Source organism: Lagenorhynchus albirostris, chromosome 1 (genome assembly GCF_949774975.1).
Source record: "Lagenorhynchus albirostris chromosome 1, mLagAlb1.1, whole genome shotgun sequence".
In the NCBI taxonomy this organism is placed as follows: Eukaryota; Metazoa; Chordata; class Mammalia; order Artiodactyla; family Delphinidae; genus Lagenorhynchus; species Lagenorhynchus albirostris.
This window is the reverse complement of record NC_083095.1, coordinates 176,040,883-176,068,160: the sequence shown is the minus strand read 5'-3', so window position 1 is coordinate 176,068,160 and position 27,278 is coordinate 176,040,883. Positions and strand designations below refer to the sequence as shown.

The 27,278-nt window shown below is 40.8% G+C and overlaps 1 protein-coding gene across 4 annotated transcripts in view; it reads right to left on the bottom strand.

Annotated features, from left to right (window-relative positions):
* The window catches only part of ITGB1 (integrin subunit beta 1), a 78,878-nt gene that overhangs the window by 24,274 nt on the left and 27,326 nt on the right, over positions 1–27,278 (bottom strand). For 2 of the 4 annotated variants that reach the window (XM_060161144.1, XM_060161134.1), the window contains exons 1-2: positions 18,579–18,758; positions 1,277–1,343 (exon numbers count right to left, since the gene is read on the bottom strand). In XM_060161144.1, coding sequence (XP_060017127.1) covers positions 1,277–1,343 — 67 coding nt within the window. In that variant the 5' untranslated portion in view covers positions 18,579–18,758. Of the gene's footprint in view, positions 1–1,276; positions 1,344–18,578; positions 18,759–27,278 lie in introns of those variants that run through there. The other 2 variants (XM_060161163.1, XM_060161154.1) reach the window with 2 other exon arrangements.

Below are 27,278 nucleotides of genomic sequence, written 5' to 3'. Positions count from 1 at the left end.
CAAAAACATGGCTTTAATGATTACATATTCCATTATATTAATGTATCCTTTTCAATGATGGATAAATTTAGATTGTTTTTACTCGCATAGTTCACACATGCCACACGAACCCTCCACATATATACACATACATGCATATATATATATGCACCCACTCTGATGACCATTCTTATAATGTAAAACTCTGATTATTTCCTTATCACAAATTAAAAAAAAAAATACTGAGGCAAAGAGTATTAACTTTTAAAGATTCTCAATACACACCAACTTCTCTCCAGCAGTAACGTTCAAACGCACACTCCCACAAGCAGGGTACACACACCACCATACCCTCAACAAGAAACACTTTTTTAATGCAAAGATTTTTTTTAATTCATTTAACAGGTATAAATAAGAACATCAATTTAATTGTCAGTTACTGAAGGTTTCATTTTTTTTCGTATTTTTACTGGCCATTTCTTTTATAAATTTTCTGTTACATCTTCTGCAAAGTTTCTATTATCATGTTCATCTGTTTTTATTAGAGCTCTACATCTGTAAGTGAAATTAAATCCTATTTAGTTTCTCATTTTGTCGATGGTGTTTTGACACAGACACTTTGGTTTTTTATGTTATTGCTGGTTTTATGTAATTTAAATTTATCAATAACGTCCCTTACGGTTTCTTTCTTCATTTTTCCGTGTGTTAAGTCCTTCCACCCTAATATCAAACAATTGTTCTATGCAGTGTATTTTTTGAGATTTGGAGAACAGAATTGGACATCCGTTATTCCAGATGTGGATGCACCATGGTTTATAAGAGGATTAAATATATTTTCAGTTTTATTTTTCATTCCTCTCCTACATGATGCCAACATTTTGCAAGACTTGTGATCAAAGTGCAAGAACATCTTCTGGAAAGCCAACTGTTCCTGCTTTCATTCTTTCAGATAGTAGTGGAGAGTTCATAGTCCACTGTTCTACACATTTACTTCATTTCCTTCTAAAGATGTAACACGCCTTTGCTTTCTCTATGCTCACTTACACACTCTATGATACTCCCCAAAGAGCTCTGTGCAGCGCATCCTATTCCCATTGTCGCTCTGGGTGACTGGGGGAGAGCCTGAGAAAGGGCCTTGCAGGCACTGGGAAGGGCCCCGCCCTCAACTCTGAGGGAGGTGAGGCCACGGCAAGGCTTTCAGAAGGAGCAAGACGACGGGATGTAGGTTTTTCCAGGAATCTAAAGTGGTCAAAAGTGTCACAAGATACTGAAAAGACAACTATGAAACTTTTTTTACCTGCTTGGCCAAACACATAGCAAACTGAACTGATCAATCCAATCCAGAAAGTCAGTTGTAAATTCATCTGAAATATAAAATGTACCATGTTATATTAAGGAAAAACAACATATAAAGCCTAATCATTGCCACGCACCTGATCGTCCGCTAATTTATAAGTGTAAAGGCATCTTCCTGCCCAGCCCTTCTCCATGCTCAACATCCACCTCTCCCCCCAGCACCTCACCTTCCGCTCCAGATTCCCAGAATCCACTCTTACTTTTCTCCACACCAATTATACATTAATATTTAATGAACAGTGCTCAAAACAAAAAGTGTCAAGTATTCCTACACCTAAAAGCTATTAAGTCTTTGTCCCATGGAATCTCTATTACCTCCTATGACTCCGAGGGGGCCAAACAGGCATATCCCTATGCCTCAGTTACCTCAACACTGAGTGTTAGTTTGAGTGAACCTGTAAAAATCCTGACCATGTCATCCCCTTGCTTACAACTTTTCAATCGTTTTTATTTCTCCTAAGGCTAAGACCAACATCCTGCACAAGGCCCCAGCTCAATTTTTGAGTTTGATGTCCTGTAACTATTTCTTAAGAAAATCAACTTCTGTGCATGGAATTAGTAAAATATTCAGTTTAATTTCCTACAATTTCTAGATCTACAAACTACACAAAAGTGGGGGAGAGGGACATAAGACGACCTGAAAGAGGCTTAAGTGTCCTTTGGAATCTCTAAAGAAAAATGAAGTAAGAGTCTGTATACCAAGCAGGATACCTCACACTCCAACCATTAGGTATGTAACTGCTTTCTGTGAATCAAAGTTTTCACAACATCAATCTATACCTTACCAGAGCTGGTCAAAGACGGCTATAGCCACAGGTCGCTGACCCTATCCCTTAACTACTTTTACTGCTCTTGGACTAGCAGCCAGTCTGATTGATAATTATGCATGAACACCTGCCCCTTCCACAGGAATGCAAAAAAACCAAAGGCAAATATAACACCCCCCCACCAAGCAAAGTTTAGCTTTACTACTTAGCAAAGAAATATAAATTAAAGCAATGTAAGGTAAACCAGCAAGCAGGAAAATAAAAAGTTTTTTAACCCAACACAACAACAGAACAAAGACTTACCGCAGATGGCTAAGAGAGACCAGAGATGGCTGTAAACTGGTATAACTTGGGGGAAAATAATTTAACAATCTATATCAAAAAGCATTAAAACTGTTTCTACCCTCTGACTTAGTAAACGAGCTACTAGGAATTCATCCTAATAATTTAAAATATAAAAAGTGATACACATGCACATACACTTTCAGTATAGACTCTAGCATGTTTATAAGACAAAAGTGCCAACGTCCTCTAGAATGATGGGGAAAGGGCTAACCGTGTCAACTTGATGAAGTACTAGAGTCAAAAGAATAAAATGTAGTAACATCAAAAGGTTTACAGAATAACTTTTGGATGCAAAGAACACATTAAGATGACAGGTATGTAAAAATAACAGTATATAAATGTATAAAGTAACCAAAGAATCCTGGAGATGACAGAGTTATAAGCATAATATAAAGACAATGGGTTCATTTGTTTTTAAATTGTTGTAGCGTTTTCTTCTTTTCACTTTCCTAGTAAAAACAATTACGGCAGGGTACTGTGTGGAATTTTTTTCTTTCTTGGTGTACTTCCTTTAATAAGAAAAAAAAATTTCTTTCAAAACCCCTCATTTTCAAGGGCTATGTTCCAGGACACAGTCCCACAGCTCCAGGAAAATGCTTTGAAGTTATGCTCTGAGTACCCCTGGGATACTGGGTTTCCTCTGTCAGATGCTGCTCCCATTTTCCGGTTTCCCAAAGAAAAGCAGTATGAATAACTTGCACAGTCATCCACTTTGCAACCGTGCTCAGAGCAGCCAGTCCTGTTATGCCACGGTTCTGCTTACGTTATTACTTGTGACTGCATCCAAAAGCCCAACAAAAGCCAGGTCACTGAAGTGTGAAATGCCTGACAGTTTACCTTTTAAGGCCTGACTAAAAGGTTCAATGTGTAAAAAATCCACGCAGACTCTAATTCTGAACAATTCAAATAATGTTATCAATTCCAAAGCTATAATTAAAAGGACCTGGAACAGCAAGACGCCCGAAGAAATGCATGACCGTGATGAATGGAACATCTGGGCAGTTTCTACACAAAGAGAACAGAACAGATATTTGGTCCATATATGGACTCTGACACGTGTGTCTTCAGGATTCAACTCAGGTCACCTTAAGGACCACTAGACTACCTTGGGAAACCTTTAAAATGTTACACAACTCAGAGAAGCACCACTAAGATAAAGTTATTTGGTAGCAGAAAAAGTTTCCTAACATTCTTAGGTCCCGTAGCTTTAAAATACTACTTTAACGCTATTTTTCTTTTCCTTCTATAAACCTTGATGCGCCCAAGACCAGCCTTCTGAGGAATCAGGCAGCACACAGCGGGGAGGGCAGCCCGAGGCCAGCAGCAGCCCTGCCAGGGCAGCGGCCAGGCCTGCAAAGGCCAGGCTTTCTCCCCGGGAAGCAGAGAAGCCCTAGGAGACGGAAGACGGCGGCAGTTAGGGATAAAGGAAAGCCACGAGGCTGGCCGGGCAGAGACAAGAGCAGCAAGGAGGGCCCCGAGGAGAGCAGGCAGCAGAGAGGCGGTGGGGCGAGGGGGCAGGGAGGAAGGACGGCACCCAAGAGCTCCGGAGACTTCCAGAGGCCCTGAGGCAGCACCGGTCAGTGTGTGGTCCCGGGAGAACGCCAGGCCTGAAAACCCCTATCCTGGGAGGTGGGGCCTACACCCCCAGGTGACTCTCAGGCTGAGAAAGGTGCCCCGCGGAGTCTCCCCCCAGGAGCACTCCACACAGAACAGCTCCTGAGGAGAGGCCACCAGGGAGAGATGCCTTCAGGTCCTGTCCTCATCTTAACTTTCACCGTCTTCATGATCAAAGCTCTAGAAATAGTTGTCTACCTGGGTCTCTGTCTCCCTCCTCCACCTGTGTAACTGGGTATCCGCATGTGAAACTGCTCTTGAAAAAGAAAACTTCCCAGGCCTATCCTACTGTCTGCATCCATCCATCCATTCATTCATTCAAAACTTTAGTGCCTGCCTACAAAACGTACCTGGGGACATACATCAGTTTACCACCCAAAGAACTTACACAGCAACACTGACTACACCTCACTGTTCTTTCTTAACATGCTCTATTCCCATGAACTTTACTGGCTTCTCCCTTACCTCTGGATGTGCTTCCTCTGCCAACCCTGTCAGGCTCTGTGCCCTATTGGAGATACAAAGATCGCTGTCTCAAGGAATTTTCAGTTCGAAGACAAAAAATACAAATAATTACAATGTGATATGCTGGTTTCTATAATGAAGATAAGGACAAAGTGCACTGAGGATGCCAAAATCTGCCGGGGCAAGTTCAGAAGCTTCAGGGAGGTTCAAACCACAGCCTCATAGGAAACGGGTAGGCACCGGAGAGAAACACCCCAGGCAAAAGGTCTGCACATGCAAGGCCACGGAGTCCTGAGAAGAACTGTAATAACTTCTTTCCAATCTTATTACTAAACATACACGTTTGGGTGACTTCTCTCTCTCCCCGCAAACTGGAATTGATTTGCTCTAGCTTTACAGAAAAAAGACTACAGAAAAAAATGTATTTATATGTTATTTGCAGTTAAATCTGGTCAGTGGGATGAGTGATTATTTTATCCCTGTAATTTTCTACAGTAAGTATAAATTATGTTAAAATCTTAAAATATCATAAAGGCCAAAAAGAATCTTAAAGTACTTAGGTATTTCTGAGACTTAAATTATAAGCTGGAAATAACAGAAACCGAGACCAGCAAGGCAGGAGGTTACAGTCAGGTTACAGAGAGCCTTAAATGCCATTCATGCTAAGAGTTTAGATTCTATTCTACATGTAGCAAGGAAGCTGGAAAAAAATGGCACAGGGTAGTAACATGACAACATGTAAGTGGCAGAAAATCAGTGGGGTAGGGGATGAATGGCAAGACAGGAGCTACTGGACAGGTACAAAATTTACTGCTGAGGTTTCAGAGTAACAATGGACAAGAAGACAAATCAGTGATTAGGAGGGATCTGAGGGTTGCTTAGATAAGGAAGATGGTCGCTTAGATAAGGCAGGGTGAGAGAAGAAGGGAATCATCACTTTCAAATGAAGAAGACAGAAGGAGAACGGAGTTAGGGGAGAAAGTACTGATTTTGATTTAGAAATGTCGAATGTGAAAGGCCTTTGTGAAATCTAGGAAAGATACAAACTGGGAAATTAAGACCTATGGGCCTAGCTTTCAGGAATTCAGGGTTAGAGATACATACCCAAGAGTTGTGGATGGCAATGAAATTATGAAGATGGTTGAGATTGTGAAGAAAAGAATACTAAGGAGAGAGGAGAGCTGCAGGCAGACACGAAGAGAGTGATGGAGCCAGGGCCCCCTGGAGCAAAGAGGCGGGCAGCACAAGGGGCATATTCCCCTGAATAGAGGCACAGCATCTTTCTCTAAGTCAGGGCAGGGGGTAAAAAGCTGAGCGAGTTCACGCATGACAGCTCACGTTTCTTCCTGAAATAGGAAGCAAGGACAAGTGCTGGGAGAAAAGGGGAGAGGGGAGTTGGGCGACTGAAGAAAATCAAGAAGATGCGACAGGATTATAGAGCAATGCTGAGGGCCCAGCAGGTGCCGGACACCCTAATTATAAAGACACATTTCTAACACTCATCTCACCTGAAACTACCTGTTAAGTGTCTGCCCTGACAGGTTCTAAGCACCAAGAACACAGGACCTAGAAGCACTTGGCATAAAATCAATGCTCAAAAACTTTTGCTGAAATATGTTAAACTGTATGACATTTTTCTTGGACGTTATTTAGAAGCCCAGGAAAGAAGAGTTTCTCAGAATTAGTTACTATGCAGACCCTCTTTAAATAGCAAACAGTTACTGTAGATACCCTAGGGATAACAATTTTCAATTCACTTAAGTATACGCAAGCCAACTTGCAGCTAGATATAAAATGCCTCATGCTCCAGGCTCTTGTACATTATGAACCAAAATTCATTTACACAAACACACACAAACATAGGCACTGAAATAACATATATGTGTGTGTATATATATATATATATACACACACACACACACACACACACTCAGTTAGAAGGTGGTCAACCACATAATCCACATACTGGTTGTTTATTATTATAATTATTTGCACAAAAGCCCAAAATTTTTAAAAATTCTTGTAGAAACACTCAAAAATCACTGAGACTACCTCCCATGGGTCCTTAAACTCCAATCTGAAACTGCTGAATTAATTCCATTGTTTACAGAGCAAGTGCCCAGAGGAGGAAGGGGTCAAAGCAGTGGCAGTGCTGACAAACATCAACAAAGAGAAGACGACAGAGTCAAAGGCCTAGAGATCAGGGGCTGATCAGGGGTGAGAGAAAGGGGCTAAAGAGCCGGGTGTAACATTTCAGGGTCAGGCAGTGTTGGGTAAAAGGTCTAGGTGAGGAGACAGCTATGGGAACTGGTTTAGCTGGGATTTGTTCCCAAAGCAGAGCCTGAGATAAAAGCATGTGTGCTAGCAGCTCACTTGGAAGGTGACCTGGGAACCAGAGAGGTGCTGAAGAGAGCACGCCAAGAAGAGAAAAGGCCAGGGCGCTTTCGCTACCGCAGTCGGTGCCTGGGGGCTTGGTCTTACTGAGAAGTTCTGAGACGTGTATACAGTTCACCCCCTGAATCCATAGGTTCCATTGGTGGATTCAACCAATGACAGATGGAAAAAAAAATTTTTTTAATTCCAGAAAGTTCCAAAAAGCAAAACTTGAATGTGCCCTGCACAGGCAACTATTTACATAGTATTTACATTTTATTAGGTATTATAAGTCATCTAGAGGTGATATAAAGTGTACGTGAGGAAGTGCATAGGTTACATGCAAATACTACACCATCGTATAAGAGAGACCTGAGCCTCTGCGGATTTGGGTGGGGGTGGGGCAGACGGGACGTGTCCTGGAACCAGTCCCCCTAGAATACCAGGGACAACTGTAGAAAGTGTGTCCAGAGGAGGATCACCGTGAAGACACGTCTGTCAGTTTGAGTCCCCACAGGTAGAAGTCTGCCCCAAGGGCATGAGCTGCCCTACACTTCCAAGAACAACAGTGCAGCAGCCCAGAAGGCTGCTGCCAGCTTCTTATCCTACGGACAGACAGGGCTTGTTGGAGAAGCCCCAGGGATTGAAAAGACAGAAGCACTTGAGGCAAGATGCAGTCAGCCGGAGTGAGTCACACAACTGCTCTGCGCAGCAGCGGCGGGACCCACAGGAGGCCAGGAGGAAGTGAGGAGGACAGAAGAGGTTTCTAGTTCAGAGCTCAAAGCCACGGGAGTTGAAAGAGCCAGAAATGTGTTAGACCAGAATGTGAGAAGTATCACCTGCACTAACTCCTGAGAGCCTCAATGATGGCAAGAACTGGGGAGGGGAGTTAAGCTGGGCGATTCACATACAGACATACACACATATTAAGACAAACACCAACAACCTCTGTTCAAAAGATTTAGTATTTAAGATGTATGTAGCTCTTACCCATCTACTATAGATGTGTAGTAAGGCTGACCTGCCTTATGAATTGTCATCTTCTAGAAGTCAAGTCTCCGTGTCCTCTGTACCTAGCATGGTATCTTAATATTTAATAAATAAAGAATCTAAAGATAACTGCAGATACTCTGAGGTATCCCAAAAAAAAAAGCTTAACAAGGGCAAGAAGAGTGCTGTGCTGTGCCCACCACTGTTTGCTAAGGCGTAGCAGAGTTCAGGGTGTGGACTGTGGAGCCAGATGCTCGGGCTGAAACCTCTGATCAACCCCTAACTAGGTAGGTGATACTGGAGTTATTTAATCTATGCCTCGGTTTCTTCATCTTTAAAATGGGCAAGGTAGTTCCTAGCTTACAGGGGTTACGTGAAGTTTAAATGAGTTGTAAACATAAAGCATTTAAAACAGCATCTGGCACATGCTAAGCACTACCTAGACGGTACTTGTTACCGTTATTACTACACATTACAGCTGGAGCTCAACACCTTGATTCAATGAAGAAGTAACTGTTTTTAAAAGGAACGAAATTGGGTCATTTGTAGAGACATGGATGGACCTAGAGACTGTCATACCGAGTGAAGTAAGTCAGAAAGAGAAAAACAAGTATTGTATATTAATGCACATATGTGGAATCTAGAAAAATGGTACAGATGAAACTGTCTGCAGGGCAGAAATAGACACAAAGACGTAGAGAACAAACATATGGACACCAAGGGGGGAAAGGGTGGGTGGGATGGATTGGGAGATCGGGATTGACATACATACCCTAACTAATATGTATAAAATAGATAACTAACAAGAACCTGCTGTACGGCACAGGGAACTCCACTTCGCTGTACAGCAGAAACTAACACAACACTGTAAAACAACTATACCCCAATTAAAAAAAAATTTTTTTTAAAAGTAACCATGTTTGAATGTTTTGCTTTTTTTCAATCATAATTATAACCAAAAACTCTGAATTGACCCATGTTACATGAAACACAAGATATGGAAGAAAGGATAAAGTGTAAGGGTTAGAAAGAACACAACTGCGAACAATAGATTAAGATTGATTTTTATAGCCACTCAAATATTATTTTGATATGACATCAAAACCTTATATTGTATATAATAAGGTTAATCAGATGCTAATTATTATATTAATTAGATACTAATTATGTTAAGTATAATTAGATAATATTTTCAGTTCCACATTTAAGTAGGATTATTCTACTTTCTAACAATTATATTTAGAACAACTTGTATGTAAAACAATAAAAGCAGCAAAACCTCAGTGCTTTTTATTACTACATTAGATAAAGCACAGATATTTCTGAATGTTAGTATCACGAATCACCTTAAAAAAAGATCAGGGTGGAGGATAACATACCTAATACAAATAGAAATAAGGAAGAATGACTTGAGGCTTCTTCTGTCATGGGGAAGCAAATCTAGCAGAGGCAAAAAGAAAGAAGGAAACTGCCCTGAAAAGATACAGGAGAAACTTGGATCAGAAGCTTCTAACAGTTTGGTTCGCTCAGGGACTGCTGCCCACTGAGGACTACTTAAATTAACATGAGATCTGCTCATTCAGAAGAGGCCGGACGAGGCGCACCAGGTGCAGACAAGAGTAATACAGTAACTGAGGTTTTGATGATTTAAGGTAATTTGTAACAGAAAGTTATCTTACTTTTATTCCGACACCTTCAAATGACTATAATGATGACAATAATAATAAAAATAAAGCAGCTAACTACTTTCTCTAAGTAACTCTACAAGGTTGGGAATGATATTACCTTTGTTTTATATATGAGGAGACCAAACCACAGAGAGGTTAAACAACTTCTCCAAAGTTGCACAGGTAGAACTGAAATCAGACCATCTGAATTCTGAAGCTATGACCTGACTTTGTGCTCCATTAAACCACAATTTTTTGAAGGCCTACTCAGTCACTATTTTAAAGATAAAAGAACATCCTTCTACTGTCAGAAGTGACTCAGAGCACAGAAATGGAAAGGACTTAAAATGTTCTGTGAGTTTATTTCTTAGTCCTTCAAAGTGATTGGAGGCCAAAAGTATTTTAACTGTTAAATTTCATGAGTATACCCACAAGTTATGGTCTCATTCCTACAAAAGCATTTCATCCTAATATTTCTTACTATGCTTAATTTTATCTAAAGGGTCATAACTCATCCCTTGAACAGTAAATAATGTTAAACACCTCCCGGAAACAATCTGCTTTTAGTGGTTAACAACCTCAAATATGTGCAATTGTTCCCCTTGTCAAAAATTGTACATAATTACTTTTATCTCCACTGTAAACTCATCTTTATTCATCAAGGTTAAATGTGGTTTTATGAGCTGTTCAAACTTTTAAATACACACTTATTATCTATTAATGTTTTTAACAATGTGACAAATCACTCATTTGGCATTTCTTTTTACATTTACAGATAAAATCTTCAGAAATTTTATAAGTACTTTATTTGTAGAAATTAAACAATTACACTTGAGAGAAAAATTACTTTTATTACATTTACTTCAAGTTTTAAAATTTGGTGCCCAGAAGCCAACTATGCCCAAAAGGTCATAGTACAAAAGGAAGTCATCCACAAAAGATTTATTCCTACAAGATCTTTGCACAAGAACACATTTTTATTCAATACAACTAATTAAATTCAAGTCAACAAATACCTATTGCATATCTACCACGTACCAGACACACAGATGACAAAGCTGGGAACCCAGGAGTATTCGAAAGCCCAAGCTTTCAATGTAAGTAGGTTTCCAATAAGAAAGGTTAAGGGTTCTCACCAGTCAAATACTCTCTTCCAGAGAACAGAACTTGCTTCCTTTTTTATACCGCAACATTTTAAATCTGTTCACCTTACTGGTGAAAAAGATTCAAATACCTATACTGAGATATATTATAAGCCTCTCCTAAAACTATAATAAGGTTAGATTCATCTCAAGTCTGTACCACCATCACTATTTTCTGTATCTGCTTTTAAAAGGAAAAAAATAGTCCAATAATAGATTAATATCTACAAATCAACACAGTCCAGAAAAGGAACACGGAGCCAAGCTGAAAGCCTCAGGGAATTACCGTGCAGTTCATCCTGCTTCTCCCCACACAGAGCAAGCAGATGGGAGAATGTAAACGGAAGGAACTCTGAGAGGCTGCTCTTCTCTATGCCAATTTAAGAGTGAGAGCTTGGGGATGAATTCCCCCAGGGCAAGAGCACCTTTCCCCCTTGCAGGAAGAACAATTAAAACTAAACATCTTTCCCCTCTCTCTGGCAGGAAGAGGTACGTGGTAGTGACCATGGAGGTGCTTATGGCCCAAGTAATAAGCTAGAATTAATGATTAACAAAACTTAGCAGATAAGATGAAAGGGGGAAATGAGAGGAAACAGGAAAGAGAGGAGGTTGAGTACTCCAAGGCAAAGACACAACACCCCCTTTGAAGTCCTTTTCCACCCACTGTGGTCGATAAATAGTAGTCTGAAGTAGAAAACTTTCTAAAATTCACTACTCACACCCAGAAGAGAAAAAAAGCTTTTTTTGAGCACTGACCCCTTCTTGCCCAAAGGTAGTAACAGCCTGAGTTGAGTTCCAACAACAAAGGTTCAACTGCTCCAAAGCTACAGGCTTACAAAAAAATCTGAAACCTGAGAACAGGGCTAATACTTTTATGACAGTAACAGAACAAAATTCATCACAAGTGACTACTCTACCCACCTTCTCCAGGAAAATGAGAACATGGAAATCAATCATCACCACCCACCACACACTGTAACGGAAAGATAAAGAATGGACATACTTCTAGTGGGCAAATAAAAAGCCTCAAAGATAAAGAAGCTGGAAGTGGGGAGACGTAAGGGCATGGAACTGAACATCTAAGAAAAATTTCTACAGCTGAAAAAGTAGAAAGAAAACGAAGAATCTTCTCTGAAGAAAAAAGGAGAATGAACACATTATGCTCTTCAAGGAATTTAGAAAATCTCAAATAGATTTTATTGCAATCAGAAACAGTAAAACCACAAAACTAGAGGAAAAGTATACAGAGATAAGGAAGGAAATTTAAGTTGAAATCCTCTGTAAAACTCAGACACATGAGGAACAGAATCAACATGCCAGGAAGAGCAGGCTTGACCACAGGGAATTCAAAGTAAGTCAAGGCAATTAGAAACATTATGATACAGCCAATAGTGATCCAATAAGTAGATAACTGGTATACCACCGCCACCACCTCCCCTATCAAAAAGGTTATAGCCTTTACATGAGGACCAAAAAAAAAAATGAATTAAGCATTAAATTCCAAAAACTGGTCAAGGGGCGCAAAATAAACTCAAAGACTGCAAAAGGACTTAAAATACAAGCAAAAAATAAACACTTTAAACAAAGCTATTAAGGCATAATATTAAGGGCTGATCCAAAACGAGCATGAAAAGTTGCCTGAACTTAATTCTTCGGAGATCCTCCTTCCACTCAACAGATATTACCCAGCAATTGACATATTTCAAACCAGACTAGTGAGCTGTTCCTTCTTTATACTTGGCCATGTCTAATAGATTTTGCCTTTCTCTGTGCAGGGAAAAGAAGCGTAAGTTAGCAACTGCTTTGGTTGAGAAATTTTACTTTGGGACAAGTTTACAAAGATAACTATGAATGGACCTAGCAGAAAAAAGTTTACCACCTTAATTAATGGTATCAAAAACCACTTAAAAGCAAGATTTGTTCCACATAATTTCAATTAAGGAGAATTGTAAGTTATGTTCCCTTGTGTAATTTTATCTACTTTTTAGGTAGATCACTCCAAAATTCTTACTTGATCAAAACTTTAATAAATTTTGACCATATCTTTTGTCACATCTCTTCTCTGCCCTGTACTGGATTGAAACATAGTGCTGAATATATTTTAAATACATATATAGAGAGAAAGAACGAGAAAGAGAGAGAGAGAGAGAGAGAGAGAGAGAGGATAAATGTTTTAAAGCCTAACTAAATATAGGTAGAAATCAATTTCTCACTTTTACTCAGCACTATGTTGGGAATAATGTCTACCTTAGAACTACTGCAAGGATAAAATATTACCATGAATGTAAAACAAATATCTTTACAGGGACCTACAGATCACAGCTTACTTGATTACTGCTTCAACTCATTCACTGACTTCTAAACATAAGAACCTGAGTGACTACTTAATTAATGGTTCGAAATCTGTTTAAACCATGCTTCTTTAGTAAGCACAAATCCACTCCCTATTGTGTTTCTGTTGTGCTTTCCTAAAATAACATAATACTAAATGCAACTTTTAAAACTACAATCTCTTCCTCCAACAATCAAATATGACCCACCATCATGCCTTCTGAGAAGCAAAGAAATTACTATCTGAAATAATGAACTATAAAATATTGGAGGTAATTATTCCTAATTTCACAGACTATGAAAGCTTGTTATTTACAGATTCATTCAATAAACATTTGTACATAGAAATGTGGCCTCCACACATCAAGTGGTACACAATTTTTCATATAAATGCTTTCCTCATCACTCCACTGAAACTACATTCCCTACAACAAAATATTAATTTTTCTTCTACCTTTCTGAAATATTTTTAGCCTTCATTGGCTCTTAATCTCTTTACCAACCACCATAAGCGAATTAACTACTCCTTTTTTTGTCCCAAAAGATATTCTTGATAGTGTCTAGCGCAGTAAATGACAAACCTTCAGTGATGCTCAATAACACAGTGTTGTTTTAATTCAAATTTCTATTATAACTGATTGTAATCAATGTCTGTGAACCACACTGGACTAGAGCTGGAGGGCAAGAATCCAGGCCTTCATTTTACACAGCTTTCATTTTATTTATATATATTTATACTATAAATGCATATATACTTATATATGTATGATTATATATCAAAGTAGTCAAGCAGTATTTATTTGCTAAATTAGACTGTATTCTCCCTTCTAACTATACTGTCCTTTGACCATGTCACATCTGTCACCCGTCTCTTTGGTCATACCATTCCAAGCTCCTCTACACAGCCTTCCAAAACCACTTAAGCCAATGCTGATCTTTTCCTCAAAATCTATTAGAGAATATTACCTGGTACAGTACCTTGTGTAAAACATTCTGTGGTATTTGCTATGTTTCCCTAGATTGAACACAACTTGTCCCAACTAGATAGTATCCTCAACAGCAAGGTGCAGGTCAACTCCTCGATCTACACCCACTCAGCACTGCACTGCTCAGGGAAGTGGCACTCAGTACACTGATGGATTAAAATGTCATGGACGGGACTTCCCTGATGGCACAGTGGTTAAGAATTCATCTGCCAATGCAGAGGACACGGGTTCTAGCCCTGGTCCGGGAAGATCCCACATGCCGTGGAGCAACTAAGCCCGTGCGCCACAACTACTGAGCCTGCACTCTAGAGCCCGCAAGCCACAACTACTGAGCCCGCATGCCTCGAGCCCGTGCTCCGCAACAAGAGAAGCCACCACAGTGAGAAGCCCGCGCACTGCAACGAAGAGTAGCCCCCGCTCGCTGCAACTAGAGAAAGCCCGCGCACAGCAACAAAGACCCAACGCAGCCAAAAATAAATAAATAAATTTATTTTTTTAAAAAAAGGCATGGACAACAGAGCTCCACCCGGACAGAGAGCTAACAGTAACCCACTTGGCTCGCCAGCACTGGCAGCCCTCTCAAAGCCACGACTTGGCACAGCACCTATCCTCCAGGGTGAAGGGCAGGAGAGGATGGCTGCTCATGGGAGAGGGAAGACCTGCACTCTGCAGGGCCAGGTCATGCAACAGCTGGCCTTCAGCTCTTCGGTGACACAGAGAGAGAAACCAAGAGACCACTTTATGGTGCAGATGCAGAAACCAAAGCCCTTTCCAGGTGAGGTGTTCCAACAATCGTCCCAGAGAAGTTCAGGCCCAGCTTGCCCAAAACCCAAGTTCCCCAATCAAGAAGGCTTTGCTGCATCCAACCGCTTACCTAATGATGCTTCTCTCTTCACCTCAAACATGCCCATCACAGGAAATCCCTGAAAATACCCAGGTCACTCACTTAGCTGTCACAGGAAGGAATCAGAAATTCAAACAAATTGGGGAAGGAAAATGCTTTTCTAGATTCCTTTTCCTTCACCCGGCCCTTGACTGTGAAAGTGTTCCCAGGGCCTCTCCGCGGCCCCTTTTCACTCTACACACTCTCCAGTATTTTCATCTGCAGCCTAGAGAGTCAACCAGTACTAACAGACGAGGAATTCCCCAATCTCAGTCTCCCAGCCCGACTGCTGGTTTTGAGCTCGCAATGGGCATATTCCACTACACCCCAGCTGTCTCAGCAGGATGAGTTCAGCACTCCCCTCCCTCCAGGCGACCAGCACCACCCCCTTGTGGTTGCGCTGCCTGCCTCGGCCAAGCGCACCTCTTAAGCAGAGGCCCGGGCCACTTCAGTTCCTTTCTCCTCTCTTACCTCGGACACCAGGTCTGACCCGTCCTCCCTCCGAAATAAGTAGTCCTCGTAGCCCCACCCAAGGCATCCCCACACCAAGGATCTCCAAAGCTTTTTAATACTCACCTTTATTATTAAAAAAAAAAAAACTTGAGCATACATGTACTCCAAAACATGTATTTACTTACCAATTAAAATACATGTACTTCTACAGCAATACAGTAGGATATTATAAACCATAATAAAAGTTTAAACTTTAAAATATGAGTTTAAGAAATATATATAAAATTAAGTCTAATATTTTCTTCCTACACTCCAGTGAGTTATTTTATACATCCCTGGGGTCCAGGAAGCTGTACTTTGGAGACTGTTTACCGAAATTAGTCCTATAATTGTGTGTTTATACATGTATGTACTATGTATATTTGAAGCAGTTTTTCACTCACATACACACATTTCATGATGAGATGATATACACACGCTTTAGCATACTGCTAAATATAGCTAACCTTAACCTTATCTTCCAAAGCCACAAACCCAAAATAAAGCTTAGAGGCTTTTTTTAAAAATTATTTTATAAATAAAACTCTGTAAAAGTCTAATAATTAGACATCTTTAAAAAGATGTGAAATTTACAAAGTACAGTTTAGCTCCTTTTGCATACAGCTCCTGAACAAGGGATACCACATTTTTTTCACCCATCTACTGACATATTTGAAGGCTGCTAATGTTCTGGGGGTTTCACGGACTGCACCTCCTGTAACCTAGATACACCCAATTTTTTCAGTTTTCTACAGCTATAGATACTGCTATCATTTCAGGGTTCTGAAGACTAATGTACTCTTCCCTACTCATACTCCTATAAGCCCACCCTCCGGACCCCGACTCCCACCTCTGCAATAGCAATATAAAAGGACAAAAATCCCACAACATATAACCAGTCAGAATAGACCTGCTAACACAATAAAAGATATTTACATATTGGCACAATATGATCTTCTAGAATTCTACTGACAACCTGACAGCTCCTAACTCTCCATGCAGAGTGGGGAAATCAGTCCACATGAATCCTCTCAGATACTAATTCAGCTTGATACACGTTCAGAAATCACAATTCTCAGAACTTCAAAGTTCTGAAGCTTTTACCAGTTAGATGTTTCATCTCATCACTCCAGCAGAGTACTTAAGAACAAAACCAGTGCACTTACAAAATGATTTTTAAAATATATATTTTCTTCAGATACAATTATATTACCCCCGACGCTGTAAGCCACAATTTGGCAAGAAGCCAAGCAATGAAGCTATTAAGTGGCAAGCATTCCATGAAAACTAGCACCACCTGAAACTTAATTTTCACTATTTTTTTAAAGTGACCAGATGTCCCCAGAGTTTCTCCAGGAGTTAGGAATTTATCGACCCCAATATAGAACTACATGGTCATTCGGTGATGCTAATCTGGGGCAGCTTTTAATTATACTGACCAGAAAGCTGAGGAGAAAGCCACCTAAATCCAGTGATTTTCAATACTGCTGATTCTATTCTATTCTGTGCACACACAGAATACTGGGAAAATAATCTTAATAGAGAACTTAACATTCTTTTAAAAAGAATCGACATTACAAAAACTTAACGTTTTAGGCCTGTGAAGTCAACATACATGACTTAATTTGGAGTTTGTTTGCTTTCTATTCACAGGAGTAAAGTATTAACCACATCCCCTTGTCTTCTTAACTAGGGAATGAATTTTAGGGTGAGTCAAATGGCTTTCTCCTCAAACACCTGTAACCAAAATATTGATTTGTTTCATGTGTTTTCTATTTATCAGTTAATCATCTTCAGTCCCTCATTTATTATCAATCAATGAACTAAAATTATTTTCAAATAGAACATTTTAGTGGGACTCTTAAGTAAGCCCTGACCCCGTGGGCCTAGATGTCCACAAAGCTAGAAGAGGTAACTTGCAACTAAAATCCCTTAGTCATTTCTAAAGTGGTCTATTACACAACCTATTGTAAAGGCTGGATGTAGTTTAAGAAACATGCCTAATCAAAATTCAATAAGCATTTGTTATTTTTGTACATTCAAAACAAAAAATAATCCAGTAATTCTACCCACCTATTTCTGTGGAACGCAGATCCAAAGAAACCTTACTAATAACATTACCAATCACATGCTGAGACTTTTTAAAAAATCTTTTTAATATACCAAGAAGGAAAGAAAAGGAATTAATATTTATTGAGCATCTACTCTAGGTGTCTTCCATTTTACATTTGCTTTTCACTACACTGCACTTTTGCAAAGTTACTTGTGGTTCAAACATGGGTTGCTAGACCCCACGGGTTGTCTTCATACAGGTGGATGACCACCTACACTCCCTGTGCCTCAGTTTCTTCATTTGTAAAACAGGGATAAAAACGGCACCTACCTCGTCGGACCGGTTCCGGTATTAAACGAGAAAATAAAGGTAAAGTGCGTAGAGCTAAGCTTGGCCCTTACTGTCGTTATTATAACAGTCACTAGTTTTATTATTAGTGTAGGTATTGTTCCCATTTTACAGATGGGGAATTGGAACCTTAAAGAGCGTAATTTACTAGCGCTAGGTTTTGACTCAAAAGCACAAATCTGATGAAACAAAAATTGCTCAGGCATTAAATACTAGCATTCTTGAAAATTCAACTTGTTCTGAAGCATAAGGAACGGCACGAATCAGGCACAGGTCGGGCATTAGCCCTGGACACCGCCGCGGCGTCTACACCCAGCATTAGGGGAAAGGGCCCACAGGACGCGCCGACCCCGCGCCCCGTTTCCCGACGGCTCAGCGACGCCCCAGGCGCAGAACTGGAGCCGGGGGTGAGTGGTCCCCGCGTGGAGGCCCGGCAGCCGGCGTCTCGGGGCAGCCGGCGTCTCGGGGCAGCCGGGGTCAAGGCCGCTCCCCGGACTCCGGCCCGCGGAGGCCCGTCCGCGCCTAGCCCGCGGGGTAGTGCCCACGGCCGGCGTCCGAGCGGAGGGTCCCGGCCCCGGGCCTCCGCGACCGCGGCTCGGGAGTGGGGGCAGAGCCCGGGCAGGCCAGCGCCCTCCGACGCCCCCCGGCCGGGAAGGTCCGGGAGCGGGCGCGGCCCGACTTCCTCCCCCGCCCGACGACTGGAATCCGCCCCGAGGCCGCGGCCCCCACGCCTGCCCCGCGGCCCTGGCCCGGCCGCGCACCGAACACGCCGCCCGCCCGGGCCCACCTTCTCCCGCGGCGTCCAGCCTGTGCTCCGCGGCTCCCGCTCGGCCTGTCCCTAGGGCTGGCTTGGCCTCCCGGGCTCGGGCTCGGGCTCGGGCGCGGCGGCGGCGGCTCCGCCTCCTCCTCTCGGGCGGGAGGAGGAGACTCAGCGGCGTGGGGCCGCCTCCCGGCAGGAAACGACCCCCGCGGCACCGCCTCCCAGGCGCAGCGATCCCGCTCCTCAGGCCGCCGCCGCCGCCCTCTCCCTCCGGAAGCGCATTCCTCCCGGGCCGCGTCAGCCGTGCCCGCTGGGGGAGGGGGAGGAATCGGGCAGGGGCGGTGCGGGGCCGGGGGAGAGAAGGGGGCCCCCGGGACAAAGGAGCGGCAGGGTCGGGCGACAGACTCCGCCGCGGCCTTCGCGGTGCCTCAGTTTCCTTTGCTGCCGGGAGAGGGGGGGTTTGCGCGACCCTGCGCACCGTAATATCCTCCCGTGAGGGAATTCCGGAGCCTCCTCCTCGGCCTGTCTTAGGCGCTGCTTCCCCAAAGCCCCACGTGTGTCCGGCTCGCGGTCCGTCCGGCTGGCCCAGGACTGCCCGGTTTTGAACCCTGGAAGCCCTGCCTCCCGGGAGCCGCCTCAGTCCCCGACAAATCGAGACACTTAGTCACTCACCTTGCAAGGCTTCGTGGGACCAAAAACGTTTCCCTTTTGGAAGGGAAGTGGCTAAAGCCGGTATTATTTTTCTGGCATGAGGATTTGCTTGACTTATGTCTTTGAGAAAGGGGAAGACTCAGGGAGGAAATGGGTGCCAGGAAAGATGGAGATGAGGAAAGTTTTAGAGAAAAACTGGTGAGTTGGGGAGCAGCTTTTGTTAGGTTAATCTGGGGCACAGGGATGAGAAGGAAAAGTTTCATCCTTGATACAGTTTCTGTTCATCCTCACTTCTTTGAGTAGGTGGACAGGGGGCTGGAGAAGGGACATTTAAGAGAAGTGAAACATTTCATTATGAGCATGGCTGGGCGCATTTTGATAAGAGGATTGAAACTTGTGCCAACCGGCATCATACTGAAACCCGGTAACTCAGAATATGCTGCTGGCAGGCTGCCATTCTGTTAGCTGAAAATGTGTGTTGCCACGTGGTGAGCTGTAGCACCCTGTTGGGCACAGAACTCGAATTATTAGATTTGTGAAACTGGTGTTTCATTTGGGGGAGATTAGAAGCCGCGATGCCCATTTGGCTGCCAATCTTAAATAAGAGAAAACAAAACAATCCCATCTATGGAAATTTTGCCCGTTGCTCGCCAGCAAAATCGAATCTGTTGGTTAGATAATCTCTGGAAACCTCTAAAGAAATGAGAATGATTTTTCCCACTTAATGGATGACCAAACCTAAGAGACTAAATGATGTTTCCTTATTTGTGGAATCTAAAAAAGGATACAGATGAACTTACTTACAAAACAGAAACAGACTCACAGACATAGAAAACAATCCCATGGTTACCAAAGGGGAAGGGGGGGGTAGGATAAGTTAGGAGTTTGGGATGAACATATACACACTACTATATATAAAACAGATAAACAACAAGGACCTACTGTATAGCACAGGGAACTATATTCCATAACTTATAAGAACGTATAATGGAAAATCTGAAAATATGTATATAATATATATCATAAATATTATATATATAACCAAATCACTTTTCTGGACACCTGAAACTAACACAACATTGTAAATCAACTGTACTTAAAAAAAATAAAAAAATAATGTTTCTATATTAATAACCCAGTGGTGCGGCTGCCATCACACCTCAACATCCTTGAATTTAAAGATACTGGTTATACCACTCCAAAATTGATCAGAACTGGCCTGGTCTCAGCATAGATTACAGTTCCAAAGGTAAAGCGTAATTTATCCATGCTTGACTTGCACTACATTTCCCAGAACTTTCATCCCTATGTGATTTGCCACAAGAATATTAAGAGGTTCACATTTACACAACACTAAACTAAATTATTTCAAAGGCAGTGTAATCATCTTTTTAATCCCAGTGTCAAACACTGTTCCAGGTCACGCAATAGGGGCTCAGCTAATAGTTGATACATGACTAAATGGGTCCTTTTGCTCCCCTGGGACCACATCAGAACATTTGGCTAAACTAAAGTGTGAGAAGCAATTTATGTACAGAAGTCATGAGCTTTGAGGAAACAAGAAATTAAAGAAACATGTCATGAATATGACTCCACTTGTTTTTAATCACATGATTATGGAATACAGAATTGGGAGTGGGAGTGAGTCAATGTTGACTCAGGAGTGGAATGCTGTCTTTCTCTTGTAGTTTGAACACTTTTGGGACTCAGCCTGTCAAATATTATCCTGTCCAGTAAGCCACAAATCATCCCATGATAACTTGAAGCCTTTTCAATCTTTTGAAAGTGGAAAAGCCTCTAAACTATAACATTTTACAGGCAAATATTTTAGTACACATTCATTTATAAATGATTTTCCAATTGCAATAATCATATCACTTGGGCAAGACTCCATGGGGTTAGAGCAAAGGGTGAATACCTGCATTGTGAGAACAGGAGTATACCCAAGACAAAAATGTTTTGGTCTTGACCACTGCCTGGCACATTATGGCTCAACCCATATCAGATCAGTTTTAAATAAACAGTGTGGGGACTTCCCTGGTGGTGCAGTGGTTAAGAATCCACCTGCCAATGCAGGGGACACGGGTTCCAGCCCTGGTCCAGGAAGATCCCACACACCGCGGAGCAACTAAGCCCATGTGCCACAACTACTGAGCCCCCATGCTGCAACTACTGAAGCCTGCGTGCCTAGAGCCTGTGCTCTGCAACAAGAGAAGCCACCACAATGAAAAGCCTGCACACCGCAATGAAGAGTAGCCCCTGCTCGCCACAACTAGAGAAAGCCCTTGTGCTACAACGAAGACCCAACGCAGCCAAAAATAATAAATTAATAAATAAATTTATTTTTAAAAAAATAAGTATGACTTTGTGTCCCAGTATGTCCAGATAACCCCAGTTTGTGTGTTGTCCAAGCATAATTATTAATAGCACCCCTTTTCATTCTCAAAAGTACATCCTGATACAGATGATAGATCGTACCATCACCCTATAAATAAGAGTGTCCAGACAACAAGGGAAAAAAAAAAGTAATTTTAGCAATTCAAAGGGGATGCATAGGGACACAATGCAAATCAGATCCCAGATTTACAGGTGAAGACCAATTCCAACACTGATCATCAGGAAAAAAATTGTGTGGGGATAAGTGAAATGAATTAGGCAGCTCCTATGTGATACAGATGCCCTACCAGAAGATTTAATGAAAGAAAACCCTAGAAAGTAGCTTGGCTGATCAACAGACTTGGGTTTTAAATACCATTGTAAAAGTGTGCGATGGCTTCCGGAGCAGATTGATTGCCAGTGGCTAGGTAAGTCTTCAGCTGCTTTTCTAAGAAATGTTTCTACAGAGTGATCTGGATATATTTTTCTCATCTGCCACCTTCTTTAAATATAAAAAAAGAAAAAGATGAGCGGATGATGTTAGAAGGAATAGAAGTCTCCAATAATTCCCTATAATACGTATGTGGGTGTGCTTCTGAATCATAAATAACTTCATTCCTTTACCTAAGACACTAAACTCTCTCTATTACAGTGTGAATCTCTGTGCCCTGGCTTAAAAAAAAAAGTAGCCCTGGGAATTATTAACATTTTGAAAACCAAGGAATGTTGAGATGGTCCTCCAGTTCCTCCTTTTTCTGTCTCCAAATATACAAATAACATACAAATAATCAAATATTGCAAAGAAACTGGAAGTTCACTTATTTTGCAACTTCTTATTTTTGTCCTTGGAGCTTTGACTGAGTGAACACTGCTCAATACCCTGTTATAACTGCCAGAGGAACCATTGGTTTGCCACAAGGTCATCAGCAACTGTGTATGTACGGTATGTGGCAGTGTACTGGACTAGCCCATCCTGAGGCTTTAGTTAGTGCTTTATTCCTTTGCTTATTTAAAAGTAAGCTGGAAAAGTGTCAGAACAGTCTGCCCTTCCAGCTTAGGGCTAGCCACTGAGTCTTTTCCTTTTCTAGACAGTTCACGGTTGCTGGGTTATGGATCTGAATATGGGCCACGTACGAGTAAGGCTGCCTCAACTGTTCAGCTTCCTGTTTTCCATATATAGCGTGCTCATTTTTTTCTTGCTCAGTCCATGGAGTATTGCCTCCGCTGGGTGTGAGCACTCCCCGCCAGCTTTCAGAGGCTGAACATTTTTAAGAGCCCAGAGGGAACAGTGTTTTTAGGCAGCTCTTTTCAGACACTGAGTTTCTTCAGCTGGAGAAGGGAATGTGCCTTCCCAAATAAGAATGAAGACTATGCCAAATGTAAGCAGTTGAATAGTGCTGGAGGTATTTTTAGGAACTGGGGTCACTCAGTACAGGAAATGATGGTGCTACCAGCAACTTATGGCTAGAGACTCTAAAACAACATTATTTCTCTCCTCATGTAAATACTTTCGAGTATCTTGAGAAAATCTGGCAATTTGAATTAGGAGCAGCTGGATTTGGGGCCAGGTTCATCAGGGAGTGGGACAAGTAGGTTAGCTGAAAGGTGTGTTTGTTTGGTAAGTGATACAGCCCTCCTCCCCCAAATTAATCCCCATAATATTTTAGAGAGAGTTCTTGCCGTGTGCCTGGGTATGGGAAACAATGAATCCATGGCCCCCCAAAACTATAGACACAATTTCACTTAAACATATAGATCTGCATTTTTGCAGATAATTCTGGTTTTCATGGGATCTTAATCCCAAAACATTAAAAATCACTATTTTAAACAAAGTCCCTTTTATAGACCAGGAGCCTAAATACATTTCTTTGTTGTTGTGGGCTTGGAATCTTGACTTGTGTACTAATTAATCTTATCTAAAACAATTTTTTTAAACATCAGATACACCTCCAAATATTTTGCAATAATAAGATTTTCCCTGCAGTGTTATTTAACCTGTAGGAGGTAGAACAGAGAAAGTACAATCTTCTGTGATCAAACCACATGACTAAAGAGTGTGCTGTTTGTGTTTACTTTTCAATGTAAAATAAATTTCAAAGGAAAACCAGAACATTTTATTTCAAATTTCCAACTTTACATACTAGGACTTAAATGCCTTCAAATTATATCTAAAAATCACCCTGATTGAAAACTGTTGTAAATTTTTAATTAGATTGAGAACAATTCTAAATTAATTTTAATTATACTTCCCAAGAATATTTTCCATTTAGTATTAAGAATAACAAGCCCTGTGGCTCTTCTCTTTTAGGATTTCTGCATTGTTGTTGGCTGATGTCATAGGCTTTTCAGTCTATGATCACAAAAATTCCCTATTTATAACTGCTTATGGCTGCCACATGCCTAAAATGTCAGCTAGACTGTTTTTCTCTTACAGTCACAACATCGGCTGTAGAAATGAAACTCATCAATTAAAATTTCACCAGTAGGGAGAAAATATTTGCGAAAGACATAGCTGATAAAGGACTGTTATCCAAAATATACAGAGAACTCTTAAAACTTAATAATCAGAAAACAAATAACCTGATTAAAAAATGGGCCAAAGACCTTAACAGACACTTCACCAGAGAAGATACACAGAAGACAAGTAAGCACAGGAGGAGATGCTCTACATCATATGTTATTAGGAATAAACTAAAGCAACAGTGAAATACCACTACACACATACTAGAATGGCCAAAATCTGGAACACTGATACTACAAATGTTGGCGAGGATGTGGAGCAACAGGAACTCTCGTTCATTGCTGGTGGGAACGCAGAACGGTGCAGCCACTTTGGAAGACAGTTTGGCAGCTTCTTACAAAATTAAACATACTCCTACCATATGATCTAGCAATCACCCTCCTTGGTATCTACCCAAAGGAGTTGAAAAACTGTCCACACAAAAACCTGCACACGAATGTTTATACTGACTTATTCATAACTGCCAAAACCTGGAAGCAACCAAGATGACCTTCAGTAAGTGAATGGGTAAATAAACCACGGTACCTCCAGACAATGGGACATTATTCAGTGCTAAAAAGAAACGAGCTGTCAAGCGATGAAAAGACAGGGAGGAAACTTAAATGTATGTTACTAAGTGAAAGAAGCCAGTTTTTGAAAAGCCTGCATCCTGTACAATTCCAACTGTGTGACATTCAGGAAATGGCAAAATTGATTAAATAAATTCTAATACGTCCAGGGAATGAAATCATCAACAGCTTTAAAAAAGAATGAGTTAGAACTGAATGCATTGATTATGGAAAGATATTTAATAAGTATTATGTGTGCATAACGAACAAGATGAAGAACACATTGTGCGTAATTCTTTAGATGAAGCGGTGTTAGTATTATCCACATCTATAGGCAAGGGAACTGAGACGAGAGGTTACTTTGAAAAACGAATAAGTAACAGAACCAAGATTGGTACGCAGGCAGTCTGGCTCTAGGGTCCAGACGTTTATTCACTGCACTTTACCGTCTCTGATCTCTTTTGTGATTTTACACAAGAGATATCGTCTGCCCTGTTCCACCTCAACTGCGACTAGTCCGGTAAGTCTGTGATTGTGAAGGTCAGGAATAAAACGTCAATCTCTTTGCACATATAACCCATGTTCTCCAACACCAGCATTTCCAACAATAATAAGGGGACATTTTCATCTCCATCTATGTTACTCTTTGTCTACCTCTTAATTGAAATATATATATAATACATACACATATATCGGTATTATATTTTTTTTCTCAAGAAGGAAAGGATGACACAAGATTGTCATTGTTATAGATCATGCGAACAAGCATACAGGCATAGCTGAGGTTGTTGAATCAAATTATTCCAATGTTGATCAGGTACGTATTTTTCATTAGACGTCTTATAAGATTCTATCTTTCTTAAGGGCAGTGACTGTATCTGATGTGTTTATATGTCTAACATAGTGCTTTACATATACGATTATATTGCTTCTCTTTCATTGAAAATAATATCACCACCTGTCTTATTTGACCTCATCTTAAACCATCTCCCCTTTGCCCACTATACTTTAGCCATATTTCCATGACTTCACCAAGCATGTTCCTATCTTGGAGTTTTTGTGCTTGTCATTCCCTCTACCTGAAATGCTCTTCACATGTCTACTTCCTTCTTGTCAATAAGATTTCAGCTTAACTATCACATCTTTAGAAGGTCTTTCTAACCCCCAACCTCAAGTAGCCTCCCAGGCCCTCTCCATCACATTGCCATAGTTTAAATCTCTGCATGGCTCCAGTCACTAGCTGATATTTTTCTATTTATTTTTTCTTTGATAATTTTCTATCTTCTTCCACTAAAGTGCAAACTCCAGAAGAGCAGCTAATTTGTCTGCCTATCCCAGTTCCCAGAAGTGCCTGGAACAAGTAGAGAGCAAAGAAATAGTCATTGAATGAATGAATAAGTACTTGTTCATTTTTTTTTTTTGGCCATGCCACATAGCATGTGGGATCATAGTTCCCAAACCAGGGATCAAACCCACGCCCCCTGCAGTGGAAGCAGGGAGTCTTAACCACTGGACCACCAGGGAAGTCCCAGTATCATTCATTATTTATTTAGCAACTAGTATGATGATTATTTCAATACCATAGAATATTACAAAGTAACATTAAAATAACATTTTTGAAAGCAATTGCTTACTGCAGCTTTCATTTCTAAATCTTGCTATTAAAAATATTCCATTTAATTCATGGTAAAAACACTCAACAAACTAGGGATAGAAGGAAACTACCTCGAGATAATAAAGACCATATGTGAAAATCCCACAGTTAACATCATTCTCAATTGTGAAAGGCTGAGAGTTTTTCCTCTAAGATCACAAGATATCACAAGACATGGATGCTCATTTTCACCACTTCTATTCAACATAGTACTGGAAATCCTAGACAGAGCAATTAAGCAAGAAAAAGAAACAAAAGCCATCCAAATTGGAAAGGAAAACTAAAATTATGTCTGTTTTTAGAGGACACGATCTAATTTGTATACAACCCTAAAGATTATACACACACACACACACACACACACACACACACACTCACAACTGTTAGTTCTTTTCAGCAAAGTTGTAGGATATAAAATCAATACACAAAAATTTGTTGTGCTTGTGTACACTAATAATGAACAATTCAAAAAGGAAATTAAGAAATCAATTCAATTTACAATAGCATCAAAAAGAATAAAATACTTAGGAGTAACCTTAACCACGAAGGTACATTGAAAACTATAAAACGTTGCTGAAAGAAATTAAGAAGAAACAAATAAATGGAGAAACATCTCATGTTCATGGATTGTAAGACTTAATATTGTTAACATATCAGTATTACCCAAAGTGATCTGTAGATTCAGTGCAACCCCTATCAAAATCCCAATGACTTTTTTTTTGTAGAAATAATTATCCTAAATTCATATTGAATCTCAAAGGACCCTGAATAGCCAAAATAGTCTTGAAAAAGAAGAACAAATTTGGAGGTCTCATAACTTCCTGATTTTAAAACTTATCAGAAAACTGCAGTCATCAAAGCAGTGTGGTACTGGCATAAAGATGGATATACAGACAAATGGAAAAGAATAAAGAGCCCATAAATCTTCACATATATGCTCAAATGATTTTCAACAAGGGTGCCACGACTATTCAATG